Source organism: Anguilla rostrata, chromosome 4 (genome assembly GCF_018555375.3).
Source record: "Anguilla rostrata isolate EN2019 chromosome 4, ASM1855537v3, whole genome shotgun sequence".
Classification (NCBI taxonomy): domain Eukaryota; kingdom Metazoa; phylum Chordata; class Actinopteri; order Anguilliformes; family Anguillidae; genus Anguilla; species Anguilla rostrata.
Genome location: NC_057936.1, coordinates 48,409,813 through 48,428,198, shown reverse-complemented (window position 1 = coordinate 48,428,198; position 18,386 = coordinate 48,409,813). Strand labels below are relative to the sequence as shown.

Below are 18,386 nucleotides of genomic sequence, written 5' to 3'. Positions count from 1 at the left end.
CAAACAATAGCCATTTATAAACAGGAAAGAAAAAAAACTTCCTCAAGCAGCAGAGTAACTGAACATGGAATATGAAGCAATGACTTACTGGGACATCAAATTTTGCCTTTATGACCTGATCTTTCTGGATGTTTTTAATGTGTAATGGCTTGTCCAATAGCAGCCCAGTTCCAGAGTTACTGCAATCAACAGCGGCCATGGGCAAGTTGGGAGCACCTTGCAACTGCAAAAGAACACATGGTTGCACATTACCGGAGAGTGAACACAGTCCCGCGCCACAGGCATGGGCAAGCGCTCAGGCAGCACAGCGAAACCTCGTCTGAAACACGGCTTTTCCCCACAGACAAAAGCGATGTGGGAGGCTACCCGTGCTCCTCTCTGATTGGACTGCTCCGACCTCTGCCTGGCTTTATATAGCTCAAAGAAAAAGGTGACGGCACACTTGGATTGGGCCGGTCCACGGAGAGCATCGGCCGCGGCGCAGATATGATTTGTCAGCAGTGAGCCCAGTTTCACAGGGAGAGGACGGGAGAAAGCTGGAGGGCTTCCAGCTACGCTCTCAGATTCCAAGTGTGCAGGGACTACTGTACCGGGAGGGAGGGAGGCAGATTCTGAGGAAAGCCTTCTGGAGAGCGCGTTCCTCTAAACCTTCTGAAGAGCTGTACATTACAGGACAGTGCTTAATGAAGCAGGCACCCGATGAAGATTTGACCAGCATTTAAATTAGCCCAACTACATTAAATAACAGTCCTGTCACAGTCCAGAAGCAATACATCCTAGCCAAGATTTTCAGAATCATTTCATATCCACTTTTGTTTTAAGTTTCACTTTAATCTGCCATTTATTTAGATAAAAAAGACTGAAAAACACTGAACTTTCGCTACTTAAAGCAGGAATTAGAAATGATACGGGTTTTTTTCAGACAACGGAAGATTGAGCTGACTGCAGCAGAAGCTTTCCCCATTCTGAGAAGCAGCGTCCGCTGTCGGCCTGTAGGGGGCGTGGTGGGGGGGGGGGGGCAGCGCAGGGGGCGGGCGTTCTGCATGCGCCCCTCGCGTGGCGCTGGGGTCTGCGGGGAGGGCCCCGGGCGCAGCGGGAGCAGCGAGCTTCCACGGGCCAGGGCCGCAAATCTGTCACAGAGGGGCCCCCAGCGCTCGCGCCGCCGCGGCGCTCTGGAAAAGCGCTCGCACGTGACGCCCGTTTCTTCCACGCCCAGAGAAACGCCCCGTGCACGGGGGGAGTCCGGCTCCAGCGCGGCAGCGCGAACTGCTCCTCCAGAAAACAAAATGTCACCCGCCCCCCCCACCCCCTCCTCGCTCTCCTACCGCCAGCCTCTAATTGAGCTGATGTTTCCCATTAAGCTGCCGAAAGCAGCTCGGCCCAAAAAAAAACCGAGCGGCCAAGTATGAGCGCATGCTGGAGAGCCGGTTTAACGCGGCCGCGGTAGCGTTCCAGCACGTAATCCTCCATCGTAATCCATTTCACATTTCTCAAGTCTGATTCCAGGGTATAAAAAACCGTATCCTGTTCGTTTCTGTCGTGGGTGTAACTGTACTGTACAGTCTGAGTACTGAGGACACCAGGAGCATAGGGAGCTCATTTAGAGACCCCCAAGTGGCATCGCGGGCTCGTTACCTGGCACTGCACGATGAGCTTGGGGTGAGTGGTGACGTTCCCCGCTTCGTCCTTCACCTCCACCTGGAACATGGGGGCTTTTCCGTTCTCCAGCGGTGTTTCCTCAGAGTCCGGTTTGACGCTCAGAGAATGAGGGAGACCTGGAAAACCAGGGGAACGGGTCTGAAGGTTCACACAATGCCACAGCTACAGAACCTGGACCGAACGGATCCCCTTCCCACCATGCAACGGGAAACGGCACGGCGCAAATCTCAGCTGCCTCGACATTTTGTTAATTAGATTTAACCCCGGCGCAGTACCCTCACAGAAGGACAGATGCAGACTTTAATCAGCACAGGTAAGTGCAGCTCTGTAGACAAGACTTCCACCCGACTTAACAATGCACCAGTGATAATGATCAGAGATCTCAGACAGCTGGCCGGCATCTGGGCTTCAGTCACAACAAACAGCTCATTAAAAAGATCCCATCACAGCGTGCCTGCAGAAACCTCCTACTCCCGGACATTTCGTCTGAGATGAAATGGACCCGCGGGGCTGGCTTTGAGCTTGTGCAATGAGACCGACTGCACGAGGAGACAGAAGCTAGATCATTTTGTAAGTAAAAATGATTTACCTGAAAAAAAACAAGTCAACTGGAGAAAATGGCCACAAATCTGGTTAAAGCTGTAAGGTATAATAATGTAGCATTGCAGTAAACCACACGGGAAATACCCCCCTCTAAAACAAATAGACAGTCTTTTGCAAACAGAAGGCAAGGCGATAAACTCTAATGTAGACACTTATTGTCCTGAAGCAAAAGGGAAGAGAAGAAAAGGAAGACCAATCCGAAGCAACAAAATAAGCCAGATCGATCCATGTGCTCCCAAAAATATGCAACCATAACTGTTAGATGTACCGTATGGTAACATTCTGTAATACTCACTACGGTCATTTTATGCATTTTTCTTAATCAAAAGCACATGAAGTCCCCGATGACATTTCATGCAACATAAAACTCAAGTCTTGACCCAGAGATCTTTTGCATCTGTGCGTGTGCGTGTGCTTGTGCGTGTGTGTATGTGTGTGTATGTGACAGTGTGTGTGTGTGTGTGTGTGTGGAATGCTTGTTGAACCTACATAATGGAATAAACTGCACACACAGGAAAAGGCTCAGAAGCCATGAGGCAAAGCAAGGCCTAAGCACAACATACTGCTGAGTAAAATGCATCCCATCACTGTAAATCAACATGAACTGTATACACTGGGACATTCTCAGTATTGAGCCTTCCTCAAATTTGTCTCTGACACACTGACTGGATTTAATAAATAAAAAAACAAAAATAAAAACAATTGCGTCTGAAAATAGGAAATGTTAAAACATGATTCACGCTATTGTGACTCTGGAGGAACCACATTCCAGCCAGTGAAAAAATGAAGGGGTTCATTTTCAGCGTAGAAGTGAACGCAAGGTCTTACCAGGGAGGAGGCTTATTTTCAGGGTCTGAGAGTTCCGTTTCAGACCCGGCAAGGTGATCTTCACATTAAAGGCCTGCAGAGACACCAATAACAATGCCTGAGTAATGCACCTTTAAATGGAAATCCTAGCTCAAGCGCATGGCTTAAGTCGAAGCTGAGCTTTTCATTAAATGTCCTATTTTAATACGGGCCGCTAAATCCTTCTCCTTGATTGCATGCCTCGCGTCCGAGCAGGGAAATGGAATTCTAAATCACGTTCGGACAGATTAAAGAAACTGGAGACGGACATTTCTCTGAGGCCAGGCCTTTCATTAGGCCCGTTTCTATGATAAATTAATCAAGTGTTTCCGCAGAGGTAATTTCTAAAGTGAACCCCTTCCCTCGCTCGCCCTCTCTCCCTTTCAATTTTTTTTACCCACTGCACAATACTACTGAATCACAGCATTGGGCCAATTCTATAGGCTTCATCCACTAGCCACGTTTTCCATTAGTTTTATTTTCCACCGCAGGTGAGGTTTCAGAGTGCATCGGTGAGGTCACTTCAGGTAAAACATATTTGAACATGTTTGCCATTCAAGTGTGCTGTTGATACTACTAGGTCTCAATTACATTCTTTCAAGATCCTTACCCGTAAGAGAAAGATTATTTGATACAGTACAGAGTTATACGGAATTCTGTAGACATAACGTCAAATTCCACTAGTACTGAATTTAGAATTTACTACACAATTCCAACTAGTTTGGAAAAGTGGTAAAGAATGCGTAATAAAGCTGAGAGAATTATAGCTGAACCACGACCCTGAAAACGCGGTTGAAAGGGGCCACAGTAACACATCCACACCACGCAGCGAGTTAGCCGGTTTCCCCAGGAGCCTACTGTTTGGCATGTCACTGACCTTCCCCAGGCAGGTCTTCACACGGCCTCTGGCTCGAACTCCTTTAATGGTGAAAGTGGTTCCACTTGCTTTGGTCTCCTCGTAACTCAACTCCAGGTTGCTGAAATCACATCGACGGGCTCCCGCGTTATTTGACGAAGTTTACACAAACCCCTGATGCAGGTGACGGTACGTATTGTAAAACAGCTAGATCTTCCCTGTGGTATTTGCTTTAATTAAGTCCTTAATCTCAGATGAATTAACCAAACAAAATCACACTCTCAAAGGGATGAGCCAGAATCATAGCACTTTGATAAAAGCTATCAAAGGGAAAGAAGATATCCAGGTTGAGATATTAAATGTTGGTGAAGCTATACCGAGAATTAACATTTAAATAAATAGTAAATAAATAAATTAAAATTAATTAATTTAAATTAAATAAATTAAATTTATTACTGTTGGGTGAGCAGCACTGTGCCCAAACTGATCTATAGTCAGAGGACCTCCTAATTTACCCACCTGCACTCCAGGACAGGCGTCAGGTCAGCAGTAGGTCGAGTGGGGTTTCCAAAAGCATCCAGCAGCTCCAGTGAGATGCTGAAGGGCTCACACACTCTGTAAGGGGTGCAAACTGCCCCCACCACAAACCTTTCAGGACATCCCTCTGTGGGGCAAAGGGAAAATGGCTTACTGAGTGCCTTTGCCACATGATGATTGTGTACGTCAACAGGTGAATGTTTTGGTACTGTATTAAGGAGGTGGTTTGGGTGTGCCTAACTGCGGAGGGAATGCTAACCCACAGACCCACAGTAATATTCACAACCCTGAAAGATACACTATATGGCCTAAAGTATGTGGGCACCCCTTCTAATTAGTGGTTTAGGCTACTTCAGCCCCACCCATTGCTAACAGGTACATAAAATCAACCATAGAGCCATGCAATCTCCATTAACAAACATTGGCAGTAGAATAGGTCGTACTGAAGAGCTCAGTGACTTTCAAAGTGGCACTGTCATAGCATGCCACCTTTCCAAAAAGTCAGTTCATCACATTTCTGCCCGGCTAGAGCTGCCCCAGTGAACTGTAAGTGCTGTTATTGAGAAGTGGAAATGTCTAGCAGCAACAACAGCTCAGCTGCGAAGTGGTAGGTCACACGACCTCACAGAACAGGACCGTCGAGTGCTGAAGCAAGTAGCTTGTAAAAATCATCTGTCCTCGGCTGCAACACTCACTACCGAGTTCCAGACAGCCTCTGGAAGCAATGTCAGCGCAAGGACTGTTTGTCGGGAGCTTCAGGAAATGGATTTTCCAGGCCGAGCAGCCACACACATGCCTAATATCCCCACACACAATGCCAAGCGTCGGCTGGAGTGGTCTAAAGCACAGCCACATTGGACTCTGGAGCAGTGGAAATGCGTTCTCTGGAGTAATGAATCACACTTCACTATCTGGAAGTCTGATGGACGAATCTGGGTTTGGCAGAATGCATAGTGCCAACTGTACTGGCCCAAATAGTGCCAACAGTAAAGTTTGGCAGAAGAGGAATAATGGTCAGGGGCTGTTTTTTATGGTTTGGGCTAGGCCCCTTTTTTCCCAGAGAAGGGAAATCTTAATGCCACACCATACAATGACATTCTAGAGCAGGGATCAGCAACTCATGGTCCTCGAGGGCCGAGACCTGCTGGTTTTCCACCCTCCCTGTGCCTGGGAGTCAGGTGTGAAGACAGTCTGGCCTATCCGTAGAACTAACTACCCAGGAGAAAAGAAAACAAGGGCTGGATTTGGATTCGAGGGCCAGAGTTGATGATCCCTGTTCTAGAGAATTGTGTGCTTCCAACTTTGTGGCAAGAGCTCAGGGAAGGCCCTTTCCTGTTTCAGCATGACAATGCCCCCGTGCACAAAGCAAGGTCCATAAAGAAATGGTCTGCTGAGTTTGGTGAGGAAGAACTTGACTGGCGTGCACAGAGCCCTGACCTCAACCCCATCAAACACCTTTGGGATGATTTGGAATACTAACTGTAAGGCCAGGCCTTATCACCCAAAATTAGTGCTCGACCTCACTAATGCTGTTGTGGCTGAATGAAAACGAATTCCCGCAACCATGTTCCAAAATCTAGTGGAAAGCCTTCTCAGAAGAGTGGAGGCTGTTGTAGCAGCAAAGGGGGGCCAATTCCATATTAATGTCCGTGGATTTGGAATGACATGTTCAACTAGGTTTTGGAATGATATGTTCAACAAGCATATGCGGGTGTGATGTTTGGGTGTCCACATAGTTTTGGCCATGTAGTGTATACTTCCAGACCTGCCAACAGAAATCACTATGATTTATCAATAGAAAGGACTCACTCATGACGTGATAAAATCTTGAGCAAGGGACCATCCATCCATCGATTACATTACATTACAGGCATTTAGCAGACGCTCATATCCAGAACTTACACAACTTTTAACATTTGAAGCATGTTAAACAATGAAGCATTTTCATTGCATCCGTTTATACAGCTATATATATAGTGTCCTACCCAGCAATCGAACCTATCCCAGCATGCATTGGGCGAGAGGCAGGAATACAGGTCGCCATGCTATCGCAGTTCACAGACACTATTCACTCTCACGTTCACAACTATGGCCAATTTAGAGTATCCAATTAGCCTACCTGCATGTCTTTGGACTGTGGGAGGAAACCGGAGTAGCAAGGGACCAAAACGAAGTAAACAAATCACCTGAGATCAAACTGACAGGAGGTGCAGCCATTGCTTTGTGCTTAAGATCAAAACTTGGCAGCGAGCAACGGACGTACAAATGCATGGCAGTGTGTAAGAACTGCTCATGGTGGCAGGAATATTTACCACATATGGAGAAGTCCAGCTTCCAGGACGGCAGCTGCTCTCCGGCACAAACGCTGGCGTTGCTCTCGTTCAGCACCGTCTGCAGGTACAGGGTGTATTTCCCAAGCTTGCTGAGGTTCTCTGCGTGGGAGAGCAGCACATTCACCTTTAACCCCGGAGCACGCAGGTGCGCACGGGGAGCAGCGGCGTTCACAGAAAACACATCTACAATAGAGACACGGTGAAACCACACAGGAACACGTCAAGAGGAAGAGTTACCCATGGTTTTAAACCAATACGCCCATTTCCCGCCGTGCTGGCAGATGTGAGAGTTCGTTTCAACATCGCCAGCAGGAGCTGTGTGAATAAACCATAAACAAAAAGGGGTTTTATTATTTTATGTTTTACTTTCTCGCAATATGAAAAGCAGAATTCAGAAAAAAAACTATTGCTTGCAACATAAAAAAAATTGTTAACTTGATGCATACACCCCTTGTGTACTGTGACCAGTAACTTTTATTCAAAGTGGCATACTGCTAACACTTGTCTAATGTATTGTCGGGACTTTTGGGAAAAATGTTTTATTTATAGTTGCTTTATCATCCAACATTAAATCTTAACCTGGGAATTATTTTCTCTGCCAACTATCCTCTGTAACTTTTAAAGTTTCAAATGCAGTTTGATTTTAATAATCTCGGAGATCTATAGATTTAAATGCTCCTATCTGTACTAATCACCCCTCTTTTATTCATCATTCACACTGACACATACTTACAATGCCAAATAACCGTTAATTCAATCAGAAGTTTCTTTGATGCACTGAAGTTGGGTCCAGGCATCCGCGCCATTGACTCTCCTTTTTTGTTCAGGATCTCAACATGGATCGGACCTTTATGGGAACATAAAAACCGAACAGCACTGCACGGGCGACCAAGCACAAATGTGCACAAACTGCTGCGTATAAAAGCAATTCAGCCTGTCCTGCTCACAAGGAAATGTATTTATACATCTCGGTTTACACAAGCAAAACCTCAAGGCACAAATCGTTAGAGCCTAGCCAGGATATAATCAGATTAGAGTGAAACACAGGTGGCGGGGCATAAGTTACCAAACACAGTCCCAGCTGGACGAACATCCCTCTGGCTCCACTCGTTTCCCTCTGGCCAGGTCACTCTCAGTCGGTCTGGAAGCCTGTGGAGGAAGCAGGAAGCAGAATGTTAGCAGCTTTACCACTCAGATCACATCACTGCTTACAGTGATATGTATCACACTGAATGGTTTCAGACCTTTAGACAAAATGTAATATTAGACAAAGGGAACTGGAGTAAACACAAAACACATTTTTTAAATAGTTATTTAATTATTATCCCTTTGCGCACATGTCACATGTGGCCAATCCTTGCCCATTTATGGGGTACCCTATTTAAAGCTTTATAACTGCAGATGTGAGCATCACAGAGACTTGAAAAATTGCTTAAATGGATTGTCCAAGACAATATATGACCACTCAGTCTCGGAAGGGACATCTCTACGCGTAAAACCAATGGTAAGGTTGTACGTTTATTCCATATTTATTTGCAGATATTGACAGTAGAATGACATGGTATCATTTTTTTTTTAAATTCTCATTTATTTCAGTGTTCAGTGAGCAGCGTTTTTCACAGCTGTACTGGTGTACCTTCGGCTATTGTTGGCTTTATCTTGTTGTTACGACGAAATACAAATTCAAGCAATTCACATGTGGATAAAGTGCACACTTTATATATAGCACCCCCACTGCTAGTGTTGATCCTAGGGTTCTGACAGCCCTTGGAGTCTGTTGTTGCTGTTTGTCAACATGAGGACAGAGTCGCACCAAGGAAGCCATTATGAGGCTGAGAAACAAGAGAAATCAGTCAAAGACATAGGCCAAACCTTAAGCTTACCAAATTCAACTGTTCGGAACATCATTAAGTAGAAAGAGAGCCCAGGTGAGCTCAGTAATCCCAAAGGGTCTGGCAGGCCAAAGAAGGCCTCTACAGTTGATGAACAAAGAATTCTCACCATAATGAAGAAAAACCCCCAAACACCTGTCCAACAGATCAGAAATACTCTCCAGGATGCAAGTGTGGATGTGTCAGTGACAACTGTCTGTAGATGACTTTACAAACAGACCTACAGAGACTACACTGCAAGATGCAAACAGGATAGCCAGGTTACAGTTTGCTAAGTACCCAAAATAGCCTGCAGAATTCTGGAAAGAGGTATTGTGGAAAGATGAGACCAAGATTCACATGTATGAGAGTGATGGAAAGACCAAAGTGTGGAGACCAAAAGGAACTTCCCAAGATCCCAAGCATTTCCCCTCACATGTGAAACATGGTGGGGGGGTGTTATGGCTTGGACATGTTTGGCTACCACAGATACTGGCTCACTGGTTTTCATTGATGGTGTAACTGATGATAGCAGCAGCAGAATGAATTCTGCCATGTATAGAAACATCTTCTCCACTGGAGTCCAACTAAATACTTCCAAACTCATGGGGCAGTCCTTCATCCAACAGAAAGACAATGATGCCAAACAACAAAGGAGCAACAAAGCTTTTTCAAAGCCAAAAACTGGAACATTCTTGACTGGCCAAGTCATTCACCCGATCTGAATCCAATTGAACATGTGTTTAATATGCTGAAGAAAAAACTTAAGGTAACTAGCCCCTGAAACAAGCAGGAGCTATGGCTGCTGTATCACAGTGTATCCCAAGAGAAGATACTCAGCACCTGCTGAGGTCCATGGGTCATCACTGCATGCAGATATGACTATTTTTATCTATAAAACATTAATATGTCCCAAACATAATGATGTCCTGAAAATGTGGTGCGATGTAAAGTGCTGTAATTTCTACATGTTGAAACCAACGTGCATATAAAAATACCCTTAAATTAAAGCAGAGAATGTACATGTTAACCACATGAGAATTGTTTGATTACAAAACTAAAATTGTGGAGTACACAGCCAACTCAAGCTAAAGTATGCCGTTGTCCCAAACACTGAGCTCATCGTATATATAATTTTAAAAAAGCATGTGCCTGCCATCTAATTCCCCGTCAGCATGAAAAGACTAAAGTAACCCTGAAGTCAGCAAAGCACCACTTGAACACAGAATTGGAAACCCCAGCTTCCCTCACCCAATCTCAAGCCCTCCTTTAAAAAACCCTGTTTTCCATTTCCAGAGACACCCTTGCGTGGTGGTAAAGTGGAAAAGGCCCTGGGACACAGCAAAGAATTTGTATACATTCAGATATTACAGCTTCTACAGTGGGTCGAATTACTCTCCAAACACGCTCATTATTATCGATCGGACAACACTGGTGGAAGCCCTGCTTTAAATCGTCCACTGCCTGAATGAGAATTCTGCTGCAGGAGGAACAGAATGCCACCAACTCACTTTGCTAATTCATCATCAATGTACTTCCTAATGGCAGTCAGAGTGGCTCCTCTGTCAATCTTTGAGATGGGAATGGTCCTCACTTCACCAAAAATTGCCTTGGGCTCCTGCCGAGACAAGGTGCAGAATAGCACACCTGACATGACAGTGCTGGAAACTGCAGCAGTACAGCATTAGAATTTCAGAGATAACTTTACGATAATAATAATAATAATAGAAGTATCTGTAATTGAATGCAAAGCCACACATTTACACTGCTGACAAAGGGTGTCAGCATCAGAATGTCCTCCTAGCCTTTCCAGCAGTAAATTAATTTGTGTTCATGCACATGCTATGTGGAGATGTACATTATGAATCAATCTAAAGGCCTAGCAGAAATGAGAATGTGTTTGTTTTCTTTTTCATACCATAGCCACCTGGACCTGACCCCCAGTTGAGTGCACATCCCCATCATGATCCCCATACAGGAGGAACTGCACAATTGTGCCAAATAAAATGGGATGGGTTTTCACAGATTTCACCTGCAGCAGGGAGAAAAGGACTCATGGTTAATATTAAATATTCATACTCAATAACATATTTCTTTGCTCAAGTGTTGATGCCATCATTAGTGCATGATTTAAAAACAGGAGAAGAGAGACTCACGTATTGACCAGCTTTGTACGTTTTCCCATCCCACTCGATGGATGTAAACCTCGCCCACGGTGTCTGCATTTTTTTTGTGGTGACGTCCGTCCGTGTCATGGTGCCACTAAACCCAGAAAACTTAATTTGCTTGTCCCACTTCTCATGACAGTCCTTCAGCCACTGAGTGAACTCTTTGTGAATCTTCACTCTCTGTTCCTGCAGTAGACAGAATGAAGCATTTCTAAAGTTTTGAAGAAAGTACAGGACACGCGAGGGCAATAATCAATCCTATGTACTGAAACAATGTACTATACAGGCATAGGAAAGCCTATGGAACCCCACATCAGGTTAAGCTATTACAACTAAGCTAAGCTAATACAACATCACCTGTGTTTATCTGACCTTTTCCAGCAACGTAGAACTTCTTTTAAATTAACCGACAAAAACCAAGACAAAACTACAGAAGCCAAACTGATTTGCTCATTTTTCATTTTGTTTATTGTTTTAAATGTATATATGTTCTATTTGCTTTTATGTTTTTGGATTGCTATTTTCTCACTTGTTTTAATTATGATCTAATGCCTGGCTGCAACCAAATTTCCTTCGGGACAATAATAAAGTTGAAGCTGAAGTTGAAAACCTAAATTAATAGCGCTGACTGCAGATGATGTGCAATGGAGTCGTGAGAGGGACACAAACCAGCTCCTTGTGACGGCCCTGGCCGTCTGCCCTCCCTGTTTGTCTAGAACTTCCTGTTTGTAACTCCCTGTTCTGTCTCTTTAAGGTCCTGTGCCGTAGGAGCCAGTTTAAGTGATTAGCTGTACCTATGGGGGAGAAGGCATACAAGGCCTGCTTGTAGCTGACTAGGCCCTCTCCCGATTCTCCGGCCAGCTGGTGCCTGGGCTTCTCCATTTTGTTTGGTTTTTCTTTGTTTGTTGCACCCTTCAACACCTACACACGCCACACTGTTTTCATTGCATCCACACATGCATACGCTTCCAGATTACTGATTCCACTCCATTTCTTGATTTTTCATTTAGTTTAATAAACTTTTGTTAAGAAAACGGTTGCTACCGTGTGGACCTCCCCTTCTTTGTTATGGCCTAACCGAGCCGGGCATAACATCCTACCCAGGCAAGGTTCTAAGCTTCCTAAAGTCACATGACCATTTTTATAAAGTCACTTAAGAGCTTACTGAGAAGCTAATTTAGTAAAGATACTCCAGTTATAATCAATGAGAGATCAGTGTGGTTCTCATCCACTTGGTGTTACCCCTCCTGTAACATGCTGAGCATCTGAAACTAGGCTCAGGGAGGAGAATAAGCGTAGTTCAGCAGCGGTGCTCTCAACCATGACATCACCACCCTTCCTGTACACTGCTGCTGCCTTCCTGTCACCAGCTGTCTACTACCCTGTGACTGCTCTGTATAGCACCTTTCAGATTATTACATTACATTACATTACAGGCATTTAGCAGACGCTCTTATCCAGAGCGACTTACACAACTTTTACATAGCATTTATCTTTTTTTTACATTGTATCCATTTATACAGCTGGATATATACTCTAGCAATTCCGGTTAAGTACCTTGCTCAAGGGTACAACGGCAGTGTCCTTACCCGGGAATCGAACCTGTGACCTTTCGGTTACAAGCCCAGTTCCTTACCCACCGTGCTACACTCCGTTTATTAAAAACAGCTTATGAGTATAACTGATTATCATCACTAATACAGCATAGTAACAGACAATAACAAATCAGGAGAACACACAGGTAGAGTCAGCTTAAAGCAGACGTAACGCCTGCAGGTGCGTGACGTACCTGTCCGTTGACGATGCGTGTGAAGATGGTCTCCTTGTCCTTGAGCCGGAGCTCCAGGTCCATGAAGGTCAGCTTGTTGGTGCTGACCTGGAACTTGTCGTTGGCGAAGAGGACGCCCGAGATGCGGTTGAAGCACTCCGCCGGCACGGGTCCCGACTTCTTGGGCCGCGCGCACCAGTCGAACCTGAAAGGACAGGCCAGGCGAGTCAGGACGGGAGCGAGGGGCCCCGCTGGAGCCCATGCGTTTTAACCGCCACGGGGGCACCCTTACTCTGCCACAGTGGTGTACGGTATCAGGCGCCCGTTCCAGAAGCACTCAAATAGGGGCTTCTTCCCTCGGCCTTCTTGGTTAGAGATGATGCAGTCTTCATCATCTTCCATCGGCACGGCTAGTCAAAAGGAGAAAGGCCTTTTCGTCATCACAGCAACTGACTCCATGTTAACAGACACCGAGCCCGCATGCACACACTCACGCACTTAAGCACACATGAATACAATAAGCTCTGCTCCTATGGATGTGAAATGTTTTAGCTCACTTGGCATGGCGTATGGATCCTCCGGGTAGGTTTCTCTGTCATAAAGGAATGGATGGTACCGAAGAACGCCTTCCACAGTGCCATCCTCTTCCACTTGAGCCTTGAACTCAAATGTGTCCACTGAAGACTTGACATACAAAGTCTGCATGTCAGTATTGATCTCTCTAAGGTTCACAACCCTTGGCACCTTCAGCTTTTCGAACAAGCAGATCTAGGAGAGACAATACAAGAAACGCACCACTGTCAGTACAATGTCATTACAGTGTACCCTACAATTGACAACTTTGGCATAAAACAGCAGACAGGTAAAAGAGTAAAAAAAATGCAATGGAAACAATAAACAAAGCATGAAGAGCCAAATTGACACCTTTGCATATGTAAACTTCGAAAAGAACAGACTAGCAACTACATCGCTGAGGCTCTGGTACCATAATATGTAAAATGATCAGGAAAATATACCAGGAATCACACTGCACTGCAAACTGAAAACAAAAATAAAATGAGACATGACAGCAAAGGAACAGAGATATTGCATGTTGGAAATGCAAGAGATTTTTTTCAACTAAATTCCAGATATTCTGTGTGCCACAATGCAGTACTCTGTGACCTCTGATTCAGTAGATAATTTTGTGTCAAATGATTAAAGTGGCTGTTATTTGCAAACTACTGTAGGACAGAATATTCCTCAGTCCTATCCATAAATTCACTTTAAAAACTCTCCCTTACCTGAATATCAATGTTGCCTGAGGTATCAGTGTCAACCTTAGAAGGCCGGGTGTCGTTTCCATGGATACCATGAACGTAATAATGATACACATGCCTGAAACAAAGATTCTAAATGAACAAAACCAACAATTTTAATGCAAAACAACCAAAGCATTTCCCATGTTTATGAAGACAGCAGTCATGGTTGATACTCAAATGATGGCTAGAGTATTATCAGGAAAATCTTTTACCCCACAGCAGGGCTGCCAGGTGAAACTCCCAGGCCCGGAACAAAATGATATTGTTATAATATAATATTTACCACAAATTCATGGACCACTGCCCACCCCCCACTGATAGCAGCCCTGCCCCGCAGGGAGAAGCTTGGACACTATGCTAAACTGGCTCAGTCAAAACAGTGACTTCATAAACAGGGCGATTCATTCATCCCCTGGTTAGAGAGAAAGTCTGTAGACAAGTCTGAGCCCACAGCTTCGCTAGCTGAACGCAGCCCCTGGTCTAAGTGGCCGCAGGCCCTGGTCTAGGTGGACGTGGCCCCTGGTCTAGCAGGACACAGAACCTGGTCTAGGTGGACGTGGCCCCTGGCCTAGCAGGACACAGGCCCTGGTCTAGGTGGACTCAGAACCTGGTCTAGCGGGACTCAGAACCTGGTCTAGGTGGACGTGGCCCCTGGTCTAGGTGGACTTGGCCCCTGGTCTAGGTGAACGCAGTCCCCAGGATTCACACTCACGCCAGCTCTCTGGTCCACAGGTGGAAGTCGGCTCTCAGGTAGGCGATGTGCTCTGGCTGGACTCCAGTCAGAACCACAGCAGTAAAACTGTCCTGCCCTGCCTCCTCAGCGATGAGACTGTGCAAGAACCGCTCATCCTCATTGGTAATGTGGGTGGAGTCACCGGGCTGGAAAGGTCAGTACAAGCAACACATAGGGTATACACGCTATAACCCATTATTACACCAGATATTTTTAAGAGATGTAAAAATTAAAATAAAAACATTTATTAATTAAAAAAAATGTACTTTTAAAATTTTCAATTACATTTTTTTTCAAAAGGTTTTATAATCTGGTGGTGAGTACCACTATTTGTAGTGATTAAATAAGAGGTAACCGAATGAACAAAGTTATTTTACCGCACTGTGGTATCAGAAGTGAAACATTATTACATAAAATATATGCTTCACCAAAGTTAACATAGCTGCTCAAGCTTAATTTAGACTTTTCAAAATAACATTTACCTTTCTGTTTAGAATGTAACCCTTGTAAATATCTTCTTTATTTTTCTCCTTTTTTTCAAACTCGTCTTTTGAGAGAAGCAGCTCATGAACATCCATCGATCCTGCTGGCTTGGTGATCATCTTACGAAACACAAATGAACAGTTTTGTGTAAACAAACAATATAAGGATAGCAGGTCAGTTAAAATAAACAGTAATATAAAATGCATATTGCATTAGCATGAAATAAATTACAGCAACGGATCATAATCAAATTCAGGCCACACAAATGAGAACCGCAAAATATAAACACCACACAGCACAAACAATTCAAAAATCACAGCTAAAAAGAAGTACTGTAATATACAGCTTCGCATATGCAAATACAAAAAAAAAACCACATTTTCACACACGACCACAAAGCTATGGAAGAGAAAGATCTAATTCCGTCCAAGGAAAGCTCAAGCGACAGAAGAGGCTTTGTATTTGGACAGTGGAGAGGACAGAAGCAATGTGAGTAATACTTAGCATCAAAATGGTTAAAACTCTAACGATTAGGTCATTCTAAGCAGACAGTGGTAATGCACCTACCCTGGCTGACTGTGCGATGTAGAAAGCAGCCTGCTTTCCTCCAACTCCAAAGTAAGATATATCACTGTTTAGGCTGCGAGGAACTGGAGCAGGTCGAACATAGCCCGTATGATCGCTGCATTTAAGTGGAGAAACAAAGCACAAGGTCATGTAAGGTAATAGCAAATGCTTATCACCTATCAATTCCTATCCTGGATGCATTGCTAGCTGGGTACATTAACTTGATTAGGAAAAAATTCCTCCAAAATAAAACGTTTTTGGAGATGAATAATTTTTTTCTTTCTTACATATATGAGAAAAAAGAATAGTAAATTTAATGGGAAAATTGTATTCATATTAGCTCTCTGAAGATGGCTAGGCATTTGAGGTCAGAAATAATCTGACGGCGATGTTCTCTCTCAAAACTCACTGAAATGTGTGAAACAAGTTCTCAGAACTCCAAATTTGGCCCCCAGACCCCTGCCTTAAGAGCCACTGCTCCAGGGGAAAAAAAAAAAATACACTTGGAAGGGAAACGCCGATCTTTAATTTCAGAAAAATACAGAAACTTAATCAAACAAACCTCTCAAATTCACTGCTTTCCCTAGTAAATTTGGATAGCCTGTAGACAGCCCAGTTATTGAGCTGCTTTGATGTCATTCCAGAGCCGTTGTCCAAGACGACCACTGCGGGCTTACCCTGAGACTCATCAAACATCTGAGGGGGAAAAATTGAGCATCAAAGTTTAAAATCCTCAATAAATACTCAGACTTGCTTTAAACAAGGAAAGAAAGAAAAATCTACGCTACTCACCAATCGAATGTGTATTTTCCTGACCCCAACATTGTTTGAAGTTGCCGACAAGGCATTGTCAATAAGTTCAGCAAAGGCATAAGCTGCAGACACAAGGAAATCACATTCATTACAAACAGCAAAGACAGCTGTCAATGCAGGTCTGGCTAAGTCTGGATCTTGACTGCAGTGCCAATCTATCTGGAAGAAATGGGGCATGGGGGGTATCTGGCATTACTTACGTAATGATTTCTGCCCCTCGCTGGCATAGTACTCGTACATGCCACTTTTGATAAGTGTGTCATAATGCGGGAGAAACAGGATGCGTTCCTTTGTTGACACTGACAAGACTTGATCAACGGACCGAAGAAGGTGTAAAGTATTTCCATCCTTCAGCTCCGCTACAGAAGAGTGAATAAAAAGTAGAGCATTGAAAAGTTAGCATGTTTTATTCATTCATATATTTATTATTATACAGGTGATATAACATGAATAAAAAATAGTCTGCTATTCAACCTTTCTTGTTATTTTTTTTAATCTGATACAGGCTGACTGAGCAATTCTAAGTCAGGTGTCAATATATGACTGACGGTTGCCTATCCTCAACTCCTACACACCTTGAGCAAAAAACAAAAAGGAGCACGCAGCTGGAAAATGTGAGAATGAGTTCTACTTCTCTAGCTAATGAAGTGGCTGTCCTTGACACTGACACCCAGAGCCTCCCGCGGAGGGTATAAAAGATCGTTGCATATAATGTTTTTCTATTTTTTATTTATTTATTGTCGACAGACCTAATCTTTCTGCAGAAATAAAGGCCCTCATAAATGAAACTGGTGTGAAGTGTTTTCCAGCCTCTTTACTGCAAGACAAGGGTGGATTTTTCCATCTCAATGCAACAGCATACTGCACTACTCCATATATAGCTGATGCACAATAAGATGCTGCAACTGCAATACTTCAGTGGAATTTCATTTGCATCCAGGTAATGCCTAAAAAGGTGGAAGCGCCAATAGGTCACCATTAAAAAGAAGCTGGGGCACCACATGGAGCCAGCACAGCTTGTATTCACTGTGACACAATCGACCAGAGTATGGAATTCTGCAGGAAGGATTCTTCCACAAGAAAGTTTTTAACTCATGTGGGCGGAGGTGGAAAAATGACATCTTGGACACCATTGTAGAATCTCCCATAAATACTCAACTGGGTTCAGATCAGGTGCCTGAGAAGGCCAAGGCATATGGATAACATTGCTGCCACCACTGGGTGACCACACCTGCTGTGTGGATAGGGGCATTATCATCACCAGGAAAAAAAGAAACCCCACACAGTGGGATATAGAAGCTCACTCACAATCATAAGTGGTGATCTGCACTGACCTTGACTTCTAAGAGAATGAGTGCACCCAAACAATGCCGGCAAAACCCTCCCCCCACAACCCTTCACTGGTGGACTAGGGCTGGGTATTGAAAACCAATACTTTTATGGTACTGATAGAATTTACATGCATGTAAGCCACATCTACAAGAGTAATATTAGTGTTGTTTTTTTCCCTGAATGCCTAAGACGCGCAAGTTAGACAGCCAAACACCAGCCTTGATCTCAGAACAAGCACGCGTATTGGCTCACTGACACTGATTAGATGAATTACTTAAAAAACTACTTAATTATCAAAACTTTTTTTAAGGCATCAAAACATGAAAAAGCTTGTCTTTCTGTATCAGAATGGGGATCCCAAAGAATATTTCTGATTTCAGGACATGAAATACTTACGAAATCGGTCCGCATTAATTTCCTTCCTGTCTGTGGTCAACAGGACAAATGGTTCTTCTGAAGATATGGAAAACTCCTAAAATAAATAAAATTTTAAAATGATGAGAACCCACTGGTGGT

At 44.0% G+C, this 18,386-nt stretch overlaps 1 protein-coding gene across 1 annotated transcript in view; it reads right to left on the bottom strand.

Moving 5' to 3' along the window:
- The window catches only part of smchd1 (structural maintenance of chromosomes flexible hinge domain containing 1), a 34,229-nt gene that overhangs the window by 14,465 nt on the left and 1,378 nt on the right, over positions 1–18,386 (bottom strand). Inside the window, exons 2-24 of the mRNA XM_064332879.1 lie at positions 18,267–18,342; positions 16,739–16,897; positions 16,518–16,600; positions 16,288–16,421; positions 15,726–15,840; positions 15,158–15,277; positions 14,655–14,821; positions 13,925–14,018; positions 13,199–13,409; positions 12,934–13,051; positions 12,663–12,846; positions 10,862–11,059; positions 10,624–10,737; positions 10,217–10,323; positions 7,901–7,983; positions 7,568–7,681; positions 7,072–7,149; positions 6,814–6,933; positions 4,484–4,628; positions 3,986–4,085; positions 3,091–3,163; positions 1,636–1,775; positions 89–223 (exon numbers count right to left, since the gene is read on the bottom strand). Of these exons, the coding sequence (XP_064188949.1) occupies positions 89–223; positions 1,636–1,775; positions 3,091–3,163; positions 3,986–4,085; positions 4,484–4,628; positions 6,814–6,933; positions 7,072–7,149; positions 7,568–7,681; positions 7,901–7,983; positions 10,217–10,323; positions 10,624–10,737; positions 10,862–11,059; positions 12,663–12,846; positions 12,934–13,051; positions 13,199–13,409; positions 13,925–14,018; positions 14,655–14,821; positions 15,158–15,277; positions 15,726–15,840; positions 16,288–16,421; positions 16,518–16,600; positions 16,739–16,897; positions 18,267–18,342 (2,868 nt within the window). The remainder of the gene's footprint in view (positions 1–88; positions 224–1,635; positions 1,776–3,090; positions 3,164–3,985; positions 4,086–4,483; positions 4,629–6,813; positions 6,934–7,071; positions 7,150–7,567; positions 7,682–7,900; positions 7,984–10,216; positions 10,324–10,623; positions 10,738–10,861; positions 11,060–12,662; positions 12,847–12,933; positions 13,052–13,198; positions 13,410–13,924; positions 14,019–14,654; positions 14,822–15,157; positions 15,278–15,725; positions 15,841–16,287; positions 16,422–16,517; positions 16,601–16,738; positions 16,898–18,266; positions 18,343–18,386) is intronic.